General features: G+C 38.0%; 2 protein-coding genes across 2 annotated transcripts in view; one reads left to right on the top strand and one right to left on the bottom strand.

Moving 5' to 3' along the window:
- The window catches only part of LOC112048689 (zinc finger protein 62 homolog), a 33,539-nt gene extending 31,580 nt beyond the window's left edge, over nt 1-1,959 (top strand). Inside the window, exon 20 of the mRNA XM_052890046.1 lies at nt 141-1,959. Within this exon, the coding sequence (XP_052746006.1) occupies nt 141-272 (132 nt within the window). The 3' untranslated portion in view covers nt 273-1,959. The remainder of the gene's footprint in view (nt 1-140) is intronic.
- Nucleotides 1,954-17,189, bottom strand: LOC112048666 (zinc finger protein 16-like). The gene is made up of 10 exons (XM_052890386.1): nt 16,849-17,189; nt 16,187-16,294; nt 14,780-15,428; nt 13,900-13,984; nt 12,808-12,930; nt 11,525-11,635; nt 10,635-10,847; nt 8,865-8,976; nt 8,275-8,379; nt 1,954-7,337 (listed from the first exon to the last, which is right to left on the bottom strand). Exons 1-10 carry the CDS (start codon nt 17,008-17,010, stop codon nt 7,206-7,208), a joined length of 1,800 nt encoding a protein of 599 aa, XP_052746346.1. The 5' UTR covers nt 17,011-17,189; the 3' UTR covers nt 1,954-7,205.
- Between the last annotated feature and the right edge of the window lie 351 nt (nt 17,190-17,540).

The raw sequence follows: 17,540 nt of genomic DNA, 5'->3' as shown, positions 1-17,540 counted from the left end.
GGTGATGAGTCCAACCACTCTTACCGTTGAGCTATTGAGGCTAATTTGTGTCAGCGTATAAACAAAATAGCAAATATTTTATTTTGGATAGTAAAATACCTAATTAGTTAACATTACTAACTATTCAATAATTGTTTCAGTCCAGCCATATATTAATAACCCACATCCGCACACACACGGGTGAGCGTCCGCTACAGTGTACGCACTGCGCCGCCACCTTCGCACACAGCGCCGCGCTCTACACGCATAACAAGCTGTTACACAAGCGGTAGCTGATGCTGGAACCTGACAAAGATGACACCAAGATCATAGCTGGTGCTGGAACCTGACAAAGATGACTCCTGAAACATTGCTGGAACTAGTCACAAATTAGCTGAAAGATACCCTCGAGAACTTCGCTTAAAGACGACCTCGAGAACTCCGCTGGAACTTGTCACGGCTTAGCTGAAGGTTGACTCCTGGAACATTGTTGGACCCTGACACAAATTAGCTGAAAGATGACTTCTGGAACCTGACACAGCTCAGCTAAAAATGACTTCTGGAACAAGTCACAAATTAACTGAAAGATGACTTGCTGCTTCTCTGGAACCTGACACAAATTAGTTAACAGATGACTCGCTGGAACCTGACACAAATTAGCTGAAAGATGACTCCTAGAACATTGCTGGAACTAGTCACAAATTAGCTGAAAGATGACTCGCTGGAACCTGACACAAATTAGCTGAAAGATGACTCCTAGAACATTGCTTGCACTAGTTACAAATTAGCTGAAAGATGACTGGCTGGAACCTGACACAAATTAGCTGAAAGATGACCTCGGGAACTTCGCTGGAACCTGACACAAATTAGCTGAAAGATGACCTCGGGAACTTCGCTGGAACCTGACACAAATTAGCTGAAAGATGACCTCGGGAACTTCGCTGGAACCTGACACAAATTAGCTGAAAGATGACCTCGGGAACTTCGCTGGAACCTGACACAAATTAGCTGAAAGATGACCTCGGGAACTTCGCTGGAACCTGACACAAATTAGCTGAAAGATGACCTCGGGAACTTCGCTGGAACCTGACACAAATTAGCTGAAAGATGACTGGCTGGAACCTGACACAAATTAGCTGAAAGATGACCTCGGGAACTTCGCTGGAACCTGACACAAATTAGCTGAAAGATGACTGGCTGGAACCTGACACAAATTAGCTGAAAGATGACCTCGGGAACTTCGCTGGAACCTGACACAAATTAGCTGAAAGATGACTGGCTGGAACCTGACACAAATTAGCTGAAAGATGACTGGCTGGAACCTGACACAAATTAGCTGAAAGATGACTGGCTGGAACCTGACACAAATTAGCTGAAAGATGACCTCGGGAACTTCGCTGGAACCTGACACAAATTAGCTGAAAGATGACCTCGGGAACTTCGCTGGAACCTGACACAAATTAGCTGAAAGATGACTGGCTGGAACCTGACACAAATTAGCTGAAAGATGACCTCGGGAACTTCGCTGGAACCTGACACAAATTAGCTGAAGGATGACCTCGGGAACTTCGCTGGAACCTGACACAAATTAGCTGAAAGATGACCTCGGGAACTTCGCTGGAACCTGACACAAATTAGCTGAAAGATGACCTTGGGAACTTCGCTGAAACCTGTCACGGCTTAGCTGAAGGATGACTCCTGAAACATTGCTGGAACCTACTGAAAAATAGCTGAAAGATGACTAATACTTACTTACTTACTTATTAGTCATCTTTCAGGCGGCCTTTTATTCGAATAATTCCGAATACCTCCAATACCTCCGAATGTCTATGAATTTCGTCGTTCAATCGACCACCGGGTCATATACACCGCCAAGTGTTAAGGACTTAAAGAAGTCTTTAAGCTTTTGTTATACGATCATCTTTTATTAGGAGATGCAGATTTTGATAAAGTGGAATAATAAAAAATCATATAATTGTTTTAATTTGTTTTATTGAATTAAAATGACTTCTATATATAAATACAAAGTACATCGAATAGTTTATTTATAAAGAAATAGTATATTTAGAGAGTTTATTTAAGTACATACATAATACAGGGCCTCTAGCTCAGTGGTAAGAACGGTCGGACTTATTACCGAGGGGTGGTGTTCGATCTCCGCCCCGTTGGTCTATTGTCGTACCCACTCCTAGCACAGTCTTTGTCGACTAGTTGGAGGGGAATATTGGTCATATTTAAAAGATATGGCAAATATTCTTTATTTTTCTTAATATGTCTTTGACGGCCTCCGTGGTGCAGTAGTAAGCGCGGTGGAAGTTTAATTGTCATATTAGCCAAATTACGACAGCTTCCAGCGAAGTTTCATTTGACATCTTTTTCCTAAATTGTGAGAGGTTCCCACAAAGTTATAGGTGCCATCTGTTAGCTAAATTGTGTCAGGTTCCAGCGAAGTTCCCGAGGTCATCTTTTAGCTAAGTTGTGTCAGGTTCCAGCGATGTTCCCGAGGTCATCTTTTAGCTAAGTTGTGTTAGGTTCCAGCGAAGTTAGCGCGGTCATCTTTTAGCTAAGTTGTGTCAGGTTCCAGCGATGTTCCCGAGGTCATCTTTTAGCTAAGTTGTGTTAGGTTCCAGCGAAGTTAGCGCGGTCATCTTTTAGCTAAGTTGTGTCAGGTTCCAGCGATGTTCCCGAGGTCATCTTTTAGCTAAGTTGTGTTAGGTTCCAGCGAAGTTAGCGCGGTCATCTTTTAGCTAAGTTGTGTCAGGTTCCAGTAAATTTCCCGAGGTTTATTTTTTAGCTAAGTTGTTGTTCCCACAAAGTTTGTAAATTTTGACAGGTTCCAGCGAAGTTCTAGAGGTCATCTTTTAGCTAAGTTGTGTCAGGTTCCCACAAAGTTATAGGTGCCATATCTTAGGTAACATTTGACAAATTCCAGCGAAGTTCTAGAGGTCATCTTTTAGCAACATTTTGACAGTTACCAGCGAAGTTTCATTTGTTATCTTTCAGCTAAGGTTCCAGGTAGCAGCTACCGCTTGTGTAACAGCTTGTTGTGCGTGTAGAGCGCGGCGCTTTGTGCTGTGTGGAGTTAATTTTTGTGCTAAGTTGTAACAAGTTGCCTCAAAGTTTTAGGTGCCGTATCGCGTGTCTGGCGTGATGGAGTTCCCCATTTGCACCGGTGCCAATTTTTCCATATTTTCCCAAATGCCTATCGTCGTCTGTGAGTTTGCGTTTGCGTAGTTGACCGCGCTCGTTGCTGTCAAAAACGGAGTTCGGTTTCCCAAATTTGTAATCTTTACTCCCACCTTTTTAACCGACGCTGTGTGGAATACCTTTGTCATATCTTCGTACTCCTTTTCCGTTAAATAAAAAAATATATTTTGCCACGGTAAACTGTGTATGTAAGTATTGTAAGTCAATTCAGACAATGATTTTGTATAGTCTGCCTTTGTTGAAGTTAATGCAAATGTAATTTTTTTTTTAAATTCAAAATGATGTGCCTGCTGTTTTGAACTCCTCCGCCAATAACCGAATTTAAATTTCCCGGTACTTCCATGCTGCCGTCCTTGTCTTGTTCGCTTATTCGTGGATAAATCACTCCGACGTATTTTTCCAATACCAGCTTTGTCCCGATTCCTCCTATCGCCAACCACTTTGCTACTCCGTCGTAAGTGATCTCCGGTGCGTGTTCTTGTACCTCTTCGATGAAATCTTCGTCCGCCTTTTGAATTTCTTCTTCAAATTTTTCTGGAAATCTGCCCAAGACTAATTTTTGGGGATGTCTTAAGTTTCTATTGCTTTGGTCCTGTGCCTTTCAACAAACAGATTCATATTAGATTTAACAAGCGCTAATTGAAATATATACAGGCAAGGCAGAGTTAAAACTTCCATTTTTTTAAATAGAGGCCTACATGAATCAGTAGGGAGACATCCAAATATCGCACGAATACACTTTTTTTGTGCAATGAAGGCTCACAATACATTTCGATTGGATAATTGCTACTCGTATACAGAATACACTTTTTAATGTCACAACGATCCTCGTATTTCACGTCCGTCGACATCGGCATTCGACTCGATTGGCCAACAACTTCCATTGCTCAAATTGATTTTCTGACAACTTATTTATTTATTTTATTTAATACTATTTATTTGTACACCACAAAAAATAAAAGAAAACAAGCAAAACAGAAACATAAGAAAAAGTAGAATACAAAAGGCGGCCTTATCGCTTAGTAGCGATCTCTTCCAGGCAACCTTAGGCTTAGGAACTTATTAGGACAACTGTAGGTGGTGTGTACGTAATAATAATGTACATATACATACATACAAATAACTACACACTAATACATAAACCATAATACACAAATTATACAATAATTATAAATATCATAAAATAAACTAATATATATAATATATCATTATGTCGTATGATAAATATTCTAATAAAATAAAATATGTAACTAGTGACTAAGATAATATGTCTTAACGGATTTTTAAACATATCAAGGGATTTGGATTTCCGAATGTCGACTGGGAGTGCATTCCATAGCTTAATAGCACGTACAACAAATGAACACTTGTAAAATTTACTCCTATGGAAAGGCATACACAGAGTAAGAGCACGACATGTTCTTAGCTCTGATTTCACTCCCAGAAATGTGAATTACATACATCTTACATTCATCCATAAAGCAAGCGATGCTGTGTAACAGGTTACTAAAGTTAAAACTTGAATTTGGAGTCAAGCCTGTCAATCTACAAAAGTTAAACTGACATCCTATTAATGATGACATGATCATTTTTTTAAATAAATAAATATACTTAAACGATACACATCACTATCTAGCCCCAAAGTAAGCATACAGAGTAGCTTGTGTTATGGGTGCCAAGATAGTTGATATTATAATATTAATATACAATTATATACTACATATAAATACTTATATAATGTATAAATACACACATCACTGGAAAAAACCCATGTTCATCACACAAATATTTTCCAGTTGTGGGAATCGAACCCACGGCCGTGGATGCAGAAAGCAGGGTCACTACCCACTGCGCCACGCGGCCGCCAAATCATTGTTTTTCCCGTTGATGGAACTCCGAAAAAGAACAAGTTATTATTCTTTCCCGTCTTTCCTTGCAAATGCATAAATGTAATTTTCGCAAAGTGTGCAATATCTAGTCCGTTATTCTAAAAAATATTAATTAAAGTTTTATATGAATTATCCTGAAACTCGTCCGTCATCATTTCTGGCTGTGAAACTTTGCCTTTGCACGTTCAAATAGCTGTTTTAACGGTTCTTGAAATACCAAAATTCTTGCAATGTGTATACAGTTTTTGATCCTTTCCGTGTATTGTTTGCTGCATATAAATTCAATGCCTTCAGGCGATCTTGCAAGCATTTCCATAGCTTCGGATACTGTGAAAGCACTATTTTCGCACAGAAGTAAAATGATATCTGCATTTCGGGCATAAGCAGTGCTATTTTGACGTGACAACGTCTTATAAATTGGATTGCCGGGTGACACTTCAAGAAACTGCGTTACGCTCCGCTCACGTTATGCGCTCACAATGAGAGCGAGTGAGAGGCACGCGTCCCTTCCACTCGGGCATGGTTAGCCTAAGAGCGAGAGAGACAGACATAAAAAGTGAAAGGCACGCGTCCCTTCCACTCGAGCACAGTTAGCCCGCCTAAGAGCGAGACAGACAGAGCGAGAGAGAGAGAGTGAGAGAGATAGGCATACACGCCGGTTCAAATTATGAATATTCACATTAAAATTATTTTACCACTCAAAGTCGTTGTCACGTAAAACTTTCGCCCGTATACCGACTTTACAGGCAACCAATTTTTTTCTACCGACATTTGAGTTATTATCGTTTTGCCGTCCATGTAAAATTTTCCCGTTTTTGCGTGATACTTTATTTCCGTTCCAAAAGTCGTTTTCGTATCTTATGCTCATCGGTTTCACTAGCTGCATCCACCAATCCTGACTCATTTTCTTGTATTGCTGAGCCTTCATCTCGAAGTATTGAATCTCCCCTTTCGGCACAATCAATCTCGTAGTTTAGCGCCGTCCATTTATTGAGGCCGCCTATTCCACACGAATGGTTTGCGCAGATACAAGCTTCAATATGTTCCGGGCCGAGAATGTCCTGTGATACATGACGACCATTGCCGGAATAAAGATACTGGCGTATACAAGACAGGCAGTTAATGCTTGTTGTTTTGTAGCTTCCCTCTCGAATAATTCGTCCCAATCTAAAGTTAAATCCCCACTGTTTATTATGACACGTGTATGAGGTGCCTCAAAGTTGTAACAAGTTGCCTCAAAGTTTTAGGTGCCATATTTTAGCTAAATATAGACAGATTCCAGCTAAGTTCTAGAGGCCATCTTTTAGCTAAATCTGTGTCAGGTTCCAGCGAAGTGTCGTTTGCCATCTTTAGCTAAATTATGGCAGGCTACAGTAAATTAGTTCTAGGTGTCATATTTTAGATATGCTGTAAGAGGCTCCAGCAATGTTCCGGGAGTGATCTTTTATTTAAGTAATGGCAGCTTTCAGCGAATTTCCCGAGGTCATCTTTTAGCTAATCTGATACAGGATCCCACAACGTTTTGGGTGTCATATTTTAGCTAAGCTGTGAGAGTTTCCGGGAGTAATCCTTTATTTAAGTTGTGACAGGTTCCAGAGAAGTTTCATTTGTCATTTTTAGTTAAGTTATGATAGATTCCAGCGAATTTTCAAAGGTCATATTTTAGCTAAGTTGTGTCAGGTTACAGCGAAGTGTCATTTGTCATATTTTAGCAAAATTTTGACAGGTTCCAGCGATGTTTCATTTGACATTTTTTTCTTAAATTGTGACTGGTTTCCACAAAGTTCTAGGTGCCATCTGTTAGTTAAATTCTGTCACGTTCCAGCGAAGTCATCTTTTAGCTAAGTTGAGTCAGGTTCCAGCGATGTTCCCGAGGTCATCTTTTAGCTAAGTTGTGTTAGGTTCCAGCGAAGTTAACGCGGTCATCTTTTAGCTAAGTTGTGTAAGGTTCCAGTAAATTTCCCGAGGTAATTTTTTAGCTAAGTTGTTGTTCCCACAAAGTTTTAGATGCCATATTTTAGGTAAATTTTGACAGGTTACAGCGAAGTTCAGAGGTCATCTTTTATCAACATTTTGACAGTTTCCAGCGAAGTTTCATTTGTTATCTTTCAGCTAAGGTTCCATTACCAGCTACCGCTTGTGTAACAGCTTGTTGTGCGTGTAGAGCGCGGCGCTGTGTGCGAAGGTGGCGGCGCAGTGTGTGCAATTAAATGGTCTCTCGCCGGTGTGCGTGCGGATGTGAGAGATCAGGGTTTGAGTGGACTGTGAAAAGAAATATTTTCGTAGTCAATTTATATCTATGTCTAATGTCTATCTATACTTATAATAAAACTGGTCGAATTCTATACATTTATTCTCAATTTGAGATTTTACTTATACCATTTGTAACAACAAACGTTACCGTGGCATAGAGTACTACTAGCGTCATCTAGATAGATTCTATTTTTGCATTTTTTTTTTTTTGTTCTTTACAAGTTAGCCCTTGACTACAATCTCACCTGATGGTAAGTGATGATGCAATCTAAGATGGAAGCGGGCTAACTGGTTCGGAGGAGGATGAAAATCCACACCCCTTTCAGTTTCTACACGGCATCGTACCGGAACGCTATATCGCTTGGCGGTACGTCTTTGCCGGTAGGGTGGTAACTAGCCACGGCCGTAGCCTCCCACCAGCCAGACCTGGACCAATTAAAAAAATCTCAATCGGCCCAGCCGGGGATCGAACCCAGGACCTCCGTCTTATAAATCCACCGCGCATACCACTGCGCCACGAAGGTCGTCAAAAGCATTATAAGGTATTGTATAACTTTCTCCGTAATATGGTATTAAACCGTGCCAAGTTTCATTTGAATTCATTCAGCAGTTTCAGCGTGATGCCCGAATAACAAAAAAACACGAACAGAGAGACAAACGGACAAAAAATCAAAAAAAAAAATTTTTAGCTTCAGTATCGATTATATGATGCCCCCAAAAAAAATTTCAAAATATTTTCAATGTACAGAATGTAGAAAATGTATAAAATTCGTATTACAAGTATAGATTCTAGATGGCGCTGTCGTCCGTTATGCCACGCTAACGTTTGGTGTTAGAAATGGTATAAGTAAAAACTCAAATTGCGAATAAATGTATAAAATTCGACCAGTTTTATTATAAGTACAGATATAGATAGATATAGATTAAAGAAAGTTTTTATACTCACAGTAAATCCTCTACCGCAGTGGTCGCATATTTTGTTTCGTGGCGGTCGCACCTTGTCATGGACAAACAATATATGACGTTTCATGTTCTTTTCGTTCTTGAATATCTGCAATAAAGTTGATTTTTCTTTAATTTACATCATCATCACCATCAAACCAAATTCGGCTCATTGCTGAGCTCGAGTCTCCTCGCAAATTGAGAGGGGTTTGGCCAATAGTCCACCACGCTGGCCCAATGCGGATTGGCAGACTTCACACACGCAGAGAATTGAGAAAACAATCTGGTATACAGGAGCCGTCCACATCTCTTGTTGTGTAATTCTTTATGGGTTACTTGGGATAGGCGGGGAGAGTGACTTGAGTGGAAAAGGGAAGTCTTTGTTAACTGTCAAAGTTACTTTTAACCCTACACACAACGTTTACAAGTGCGTGACTCCACTCAAGGTCATTCTCTGCCATTCTAGAATCTTATTTTGGTTACAGTTTGATTTGTTAATAAGTTGTCCTGACATATATATTGTAACCTTTGTTCGACATTGGTTTTTTTTTATTTTTGTAATCCACTTCTGAGTCTGCTGAAAATATAGATTACCTTAGAACATTTGCTGCACGTGTGAGTCGTACAGTTGCGATGTACCCAGTCCACGTGTTCCTGCAGTTGTCGCTTCGTTGTGAACTTTGTATCACATTCTGTACATGAAAACCTGAAAACAATATTATTAACAATCTATACTAATATTATAAAGCTGAAGAGTTTGTTTGTTTGATTGAACGCGCTAATCTCAGAAACCACTGGTCCGATTTGAAAAATTCTTTCAGTGTTAGATAGCCCATTTATCGAAGAAGGCTATATGTTATCCCCGTATTCCTACGGGAACGGGAACCACGTGGATTAAACCGCGCGGCATCTACTAGTTATAATATAGTGTCAAATCAACGCAGGCAACATTTCCCTCGCTTTAGTGTAAAGAGAATGTGTGTCATTTCATATAAAGGATTCTATTATGAACCACGTGCTTCGTTTTTAAGATCCTTCATGGAAAAATTATGCAGCTTTATGTAACAAAATACCTATTGATCGGATAATTTACTTCTCGGTGGGTCGCAAGTCACCTATAATGATATGAGTGTTCAGACTATGAGAAATTATATTGTTGAATCACTCGCTTTGTTCTAAGAATCCTTTGCTGCAGTAAACAATTACTATGCAATATGTGTTAATTTACTTATTCTTGTTTTCGTTGGTATGTGTTCCTGTGTGCTTCTTGATGACTTCCATTGTTGAATAACTCGCTTTGCTCTAAGAATCCCGCTACAATATGTAATATTTACTAAGTTACTTCTTGGTTTCTTCAGAGTCAGGTGCGGTGTAATTCATGAGGGTTTATATTGTTGAATCATTCACATCGTTCTTAGAATCCTTCGCTACAGTATGCAATATATGCATACTTATTTCTTGGCTTCTTCTGAGACATGTGCTACTGTATCCTTCAGACGGATTCCATTGTTGAAATACTCGCTTCAGTATGTAATATTTGCTAACGTACCTTGTTGTGATATGTGCTGTGAATGTGAGGGATTCTACAGTTGAATCACTCGCTTCGTTCTTAGAATCCCTTGCTACAGTAAGCAATATGTGGTAACTTGCTTTTTGGCGTCTTAACAAGACATGTTTTTTCATTCAGAATGAAAGATTCAGTAGATGAATCACTCATTTCGTTCTTAAGATTTTTCGCTTCAAAATGTAACTACTATGCAATTTGCTAACTTACTTCTTGGCGTCTTCGGAGACATGAGTTGATGTGTCCTTCAGACGGATTCTATTGTTAAATCACTCGCTATAGTATGCAATATTTGCTAACTTACTTTTTGGCGTCTTCGAAGACATGGGCTACGGTGTGTTTTATGAATGTATCTATTGTTAAATCTCTCGCTTCGTGTGCTTCATGAGGATTTGTATTGTTAATCACTCGCTTCTCTCTTAGAATCCTTTGCGACAGTAAGCAATAAGTGGTAACTTACTTCTTGGCATCTTCAGAGACATGTGCTTCCTGAGGATTTGTTTGGTTAAATCACTTGCTTCTCTTTTATAATCTCTTGCTACAGTATACAATAAGTGGTAACTTACTTACAAGTGACGCAGTAGGGGGCGCTGGTTTGTTTGTGCGTTAGTCTGATGTGTGCGTTTAGTATGAGGGATTCTATTGTTGAATCACTCGCTTCGTTCTAAGAATCCCTTGCTACTGTATGCAATATTTGCTAACTTACTTCTTGGCGTCTTCAGACACATGATTTATATTGTTGAATCACCCGCTTCCTTCTAAGAATCCCTTGCTACTGTATGCAATATTTGCTAACTTACTTCTTGGCGTCTTCGGAGACGTGTGCAGCTGTGTGCTTTAGATGGTGTTTTAGCCCCGCCTCGGTACGAAAGCTCAGGTCGCAAGTGACGCAGTAGGGGGCGCTAGTTTGTTTGTGCGTTAGTCTGATGTGTGCGTTGAGACTCTGAATGTTGTTGTACACTTTGCCGCACGGATCGCACGAGTAGATGCGGTTGGATAGCTTGTGGACGTTTCTGTAATAGTGGAAGATCCGAATTAGAAACGACCTTCACCCATCTGTTTATAATAATTTATTTATTTGCTTTAAACATTTGTTATAAAATTAAATATACAATTATTCGATCCGAACATGTTTTGCCGTGCGCGCAAAATATTAATGAAACTAGTGACAATGGAACAATACCTAAATTACAAAAAAGAAACAAAATTACAATACAAAAAAAATTAAAAAAAATGTCAAATATTACAATTAGTCATATTTTTGTTGAAAATAGTCTTTATAGTTATAAATATTTGCATTACTTAATTTGTTGAAAATATAATTTTTGAAATCATATTTGACCTTTTCGGGTAAATGGATGAAGTGTATTTTTTTTAATTCTTTACAAGTTAGCCCTTGACTACAATCTCACCTGATGGTAAGTGATGATGCTATCTAAGATGGAAGCGGGTTAACTTGTTAGGAGTAGTATGAAAATCCACACCCCTTTCGGTTTCTACACGACATCGTATCGGGACGCTAAATCGCTTGGCGGTACGTCTTTGCCGATAGAGTGGTAACTCGGCCGAAGCCTCCCACCAGCCAGACCTGGACCAATTAAGAAAACCTCAATCGGCCCTGCCGGGGATCGAACCCAGGACCGCACTGCGCCACGGAGGCCGTCAAAAGTATATTTATAAAATGTCTTACAACATATGCACGCGTAGACCATTAGCATCCACAAAGGTGTTGCCACATTGCTCGCACTCTACTTTGTCTCTGAGGTGTTTGTCTCTATGGTATCGTAGACTTCGGTAGGATCTACAAGAAATTTTATTTTCATCTCACTCACTAAAAATACAGTCAACAGTGCAGTCCAAAATGACATTTCTGAACATCGTGCGTTAAGCTACACAGTAAAAAAAATTTAGGTATCACCGGTTACATAGGGGCGCGGCGGTATCAACCCACAAGCGATTGATTTTTGTAAGACTTGCGCTAGGGTCATCATCATCATTACAACACATATTTGGCTCACTGTTGAGCACGAGTCTCCTTTCAGAATGAGACGGGTTAGGACAATAGTCCACCACGCTGGCCCAAGCGGATTGGCAGACTTTACACACACAGGTTTCCTCACGATGTTTTCCTTCACCGTTTGAGACACGTGATATTTAATTTCTTAAAATGCACACAACTGACAAGTTGGAGGTGCATGCCCCGGACTGGATTCGAACCCACACCCTCTGGAATTGAAGGCAGAGGTCATGTCCACTGGGCTATCACGACTCTTGCTCGTAGGGTCATCATCTTATTTCGGACAAATATTGAACCCACACCCTCCGGCATGGGGATGATGACTAGGTTTGAATATATTGATTTTTATGATACATTCGGGTAAATAAGGCCAATGTTAACTAATTTATACATAAACAGATTGTGTGGATATTTGCAAAATAAATGACATTATAAAATTTCAAAATCTATTAAAAATATTTTATCGTAATTAGATGAAAATTCATACAATTTTAGCTTCCTTACATTAAATGTGACATTTTTTAATAAATGAACTATAAACATAAACGCACAAATAACAAAGATATTAGTAATTTTGTATGAACGCCCATAAAAACCTAACAATCAGCGAGCCAATGACGTCACTAAATCGTACCATTTTGTATGGAGTGTTTTTCAGGGATCCGCGGCAGCGCCGCAAATCTGACCCTTTAAATCCCTGTAGCTCCGAAAGTAATGATCGCAGATACCCTGTTACTTTTACAAAATTGCTTTACTATTAGCATACTCTTAATTTATATACAATTTAAAAAACTGTCATCATCCCTATTGCAGGCAGACAGAGAGCCTACATGAAATAAATGAATTTTGAATTTTATATAAGCTAAATTCAGATCATATGTTGCGGTGATTTTGTAGGCAAATAACATATCTATACTATAAAACATCGTTGGGTTTATAGTTCAATTTATACTTACTCTGTAGTAAAATCACATAATTTACATTTAAAGTTCATATCGACATTGCCATGCGATTCCTTGTAGTGTTTCAGTGCTGGGAATACATTGTTAAATCTCCGTTTGCACTCTATGCATTCGTATCTATAGACAGACAAAAAATATAGTTTTTTTTTTATTATTCGCAAATTAACCCTTGACTACAATCTCACCTGATGGTAAGTGATGATGCAATCTAAGATACAAGCGGGTTAATTTCTTAGGAGGATGAAAATCCACACTCCTTTCGGTTTCTACACAACATCGTACCGGAACGCTAAATCGCTTGGCGGTCTTTGTCAGTAATCATCAGGTGAGATTGTAGCCCTTGACTACAATCTCACCTGATGGTAAGTGATGATGCAGTCTAAGATAGAAGCGGGTTAATTTCTTAGGAGGATGAAAATCCACACTCCTTTCAGTTTGTACATGGCATCATACCGTCTTTGTCGGTAGGGTGGTAACTAGCCACGGCCGAAGCCTCCCACCAGCCAGACCTGGACCAATTACGAAAATCTCAATCGGACCAGCTGGGGACCGAACCCAGGACATCCGTTTTTTAAATCCACCGCGCATACCACTGCGCCACGGAGGCCGTCAAAATTTATAGTTAAACTTAAGTGACATTATAAAGAGATAAGCTTTGATTATTTGTTTGTCAGGAATCAACTCCAAAACTATTACTAGGCCGAAATTTATTTCACCAATGGAGAGTTATGTTATCAATGAGTAAAATTTTTTAGAATTAACTCCTTAAGAATGGATATTTCATATATAGCCCCCGGTATGAAAAAAATATAGGCATTAAAATTCGATGAACGAATGACAGCGTTGCATTTCACCGTGCGCTGCCGCCAATAATGTGCACATGCGGCTTGCTGCACCTCGGTTGCGCACCTTTCACTTTTCAGGCGTAGGTATTGAGACGTACATAGTGTATGCTGCGGGGCAACATACACCTATTTAGGCAATGTCCTGTAATTGACTCCATCGGCTGATATGATGATGATGATGAACCAATGGAAAGCTGCTTTATCAGCAAGTAAAAATGGGTGTAATTTTGACAACACATACCTCCTATAATGTCGTTTGTAATGTTCTTCGAATGATAACTTTTTGTTGAAAACAGATTCGCAGATGTTGCACACAAAACTTCCTTCTTCCTACAAAATATATCAACAATTAATATACACTGTAGTGCTAACATGTGACCAAATGTAGAGAAATTGACAAAATATAATCTAATGGAGACGGAGTAGTCTTAGTTCCATATCTTTTGTCAAAACACATTGAAAGAGATAGCGATATTTCTAGTTGCAACCCTATTGGTTGAGATTTGAGAAATAGACAAAATAATATTATCTATTTCTCTACACGAAAAGGGTCATTTGGTCGCAAGTTACGCTCACTGTAGTGCTAAAATGCCACCAAATGTAGAGAAATAGACAAAATATAATCTAATGGCGGCGGAGTAGCCTCAGTTCCATCTCTATCTTGAAAACGCAATGAAAGAGATAGCGATAGCGCCCTATTGGTTGAGATTTGCCTATTTCTCTATACGATATACGTCATTTGGTTGTAAGTTACGCTCACTGTAGTGCTAACATGTCACCAAGTGTAGGGAAATAGACAAAATATCGACAAATGGTGGCGGAGTTATCCTTGTCATAATTATCTCTTTCGTCGAAGCACAATGAAAAAGATAGCAATACTATTGGTTGAGATTTGTCTACTTCTCTACACGAGATGCGTCACTTGATTGCAAGTTACGCTCAATGTAGTGCTAACATGCCACCAAGTGTAGAGAATGGACAAAATATAGTCCAATGACCGCGGAGTTGTCCCAGTCTTTTGTACTCTACCAACGCAATGATAGAGATAGCGATATATCTAGTTGCACCCTATTGGTTGAATTGAGATTTGTCTATTTCTGTTAACGAGATACGTATATAACTTGCCTTTTTATGTTTTTTCTCATTATGTTCATCCAACATCAATTCATGATTGAAAGATGTGATACATTTCTCACATTTGTAGGGTAGTTTTAGATATCTTCTAGTAAGACCGTCCATTTTCCGTTCATCCAACATTTCTTTTTCAGACAAAACTATGATCGTAATTTTGTCATCATAACACATCCCATTCACCTCTCTGGGCTTTTTCATCTGTGGCTTTGTTGATTTCTCTGTTTTTTTCTTACCCTGCCTTTGTTTTTTACTCTGTGATTTATCCGTTTTCACACTACTCTGTGGCTGTTGCTTTTTAATCTGCAATCTATCTGTTTTCACAATACTCTGTGGCTGTTTTTTCTGTGCTGATAGATCTGTTGTTGCATTACTCTGTGTAACAATGTTGCCAACTAAATGAGAATTTTTATTAGATTTAATTTTTTTAGCGATCTCCACTAATGGCAAATAGCTTTCTTGTTCAGAAAAATTGAGTGGCTCAATTTTTATTTCAATTTTGTGTCCGAATTCAATGATTTCTTTCTTGACTGTATGGTCTGTGGTCTTAAATTCTATTGGCTGCGAGTTGATGGTTGATTGCAGTTCTATTTTTGAAAGTTCTAAATTTTGTGGGTAGTTGTTTGCAGTGTCCCTTAACTGTGAATAAGAAATTATTACTTTATTACATAATATGAGTAATTTAAAGATTTAACTGCCTTCTGATCTAGAGGTTAGCCTGTGGATTTGGATCACAAGGTTCTAGGTTTGAATCCTGGATCAGGCAATAAGATACTGAGTATTTCTTTTAAGAAAGAAAAGAGTGGAAAGTATCTACTACAATATCTATAGTATAAAATATCACTGCTTACATTTTTAACTGCAAAAAAATTCTTACAGATTGGTTACTTAACCTTGACTATGATTAAGCCGAAAACCTTTTGCATCAAGTGTAGCATAAATCGGAATATAAAAACTTGCACAAACTCGCATGCTCATGTACACACTCACACACACCACTCAAACACAACACACACAAACCACTCACAAACACAAACACATGCACTTTTGTATATTATTAGTAATTTAATTAATGATTATTTATATCAAATGTACTAGTCTACTATATATTATGGAAGAGCGGGGCCGCCCGTCACAAGTTACAGTAGCAATACTGCAAACTTAATGGGATGGTTCCAATCACCATATTACTGCTATGTTTGAAAATAATGTACTAATATGTTACATCTTTGGAATAAACTATCTATTTGTAATGTAGGTGCTTACCTAAGTACCTACATTACTAAGTACGCAAATGAAAAAAAATAATAATACTGGTTACATTACTACAATATCTATAGTATAAAATATCACTGTTTAACATTAGATTTTGAAACTATAACAAAAATATTGATTACCCCATTGTTCAGTACAGTGTAGCTATCCATTGCTTGCAATTTGAAATCATTAATTTTCTTCAGTATGTTATGGCACCAGTGGCATATTACATTGTTCAGTTGGAACATCTGAAAAATAAAAATATGTCTTCAAGTTTTATTGGTTAAAATAAATTGTAAATTTAAAACTAAAGATTCATTGAATCATGAACTGTCTGTGACCTTTATTCACACTGCTATACTCATTTTGGTAAATATCAAAAACAGACTAAAAAAGTAAAGTAACAAAGTCCATCATTCATCAAGTTCTATGGGAAGCATACAAAACTTGTTTTAAAAATATAAAATAATTCAGCCATTTTTCAAGGTATAATTCTAAAAAATGGTTGATAGATCCAACCAAACAATACAAACCAAACAATTTCGCTCTTATTGTGTAAAATAAGGATAGAAATTGTTTATTAATTTTTCTGTCTGTCATTTTAAAACTAAACTAAACTATGATAATTCTAGCAAACTCTTTTTTTCATATGGAGGACACTTCACATTAAGTATGTTTTTGTTGTTTTGAACTTCTGGCTACCCTAAGTCTTTTTAGTCTCAAGGCTCCAAAGGAACTCATCTAAAACTAATTTAGACTATCACATAGAAGCGTACAAGAATAAAGTATAGACACTATTTACCTTTATTTCCAATAAGTTAACCAGTATATCTGCATGCTCACAAGAGCCCAAGTTCACCAATGGTGTGTTTTTTTTAAGACAAGTAATACATAATTTGTCATTAGTTCTGGCCATTTTTTCATGTAAACTGTAACCGGATTGCCCCTCCATATGTTCACTCATTTTATTACATACTAATTATGGTAAGGTGTTACGAATTTATATTATTAATTAAATCGAACACACAAGCCACAATTATTCTAACAAAATACAACTTATTGAATTCAATTGATTATTTTTATTTTGATTTTTGATTTGCAGATGTAGACGTCAAATTAAAAATATGACACTGACTTTGACGTGAGGTGACAGTACAAGGTGACAATGCACGTTCCCTTAAACGGTATCTAAGCACGTTCCAAAATCATGAACTTTGATTTGTAAATCGACTTCTGCCTGATTCATGTCATGAACACTCTTATTAAATATTATTTTTTATATTGGTTCCTAACTTTCTGAATTTACGTTTGTTTCTATGACTTTAGATACTAGATTGTAGTTTCACGATTTATTTTGACGTGATTGAAAAATGAAACGTTTAACTTGAAGTGAGATCAAATTAACGGCCAAGTTATAACTTACTCGTCGAGCAATTTGTAAAAGTACCTATAGGTATTTACTTCATTATTATAAAACTGAAGAGTTTGTTTGTT

The sequence above is a fragment of the Bicyclus anynana genome, chromosome 27 (genome assembly GCF_947172395.1).
Source record: "Bicyclus anynana chromosome 27, ilBicAnyn1.1, whole genome shotgun sequence".
Classification (NCBI taxonomy): domain Eukaryota; kingdom Metazoa; phylum Arthropoda; class Insecta; order Lepidoptera; family Nymphalidae; genus Bicyclus; species Bicyclus anynana.
This window is presented reverse-complemented; position numbering and strand designations above follow the sequence as displayed.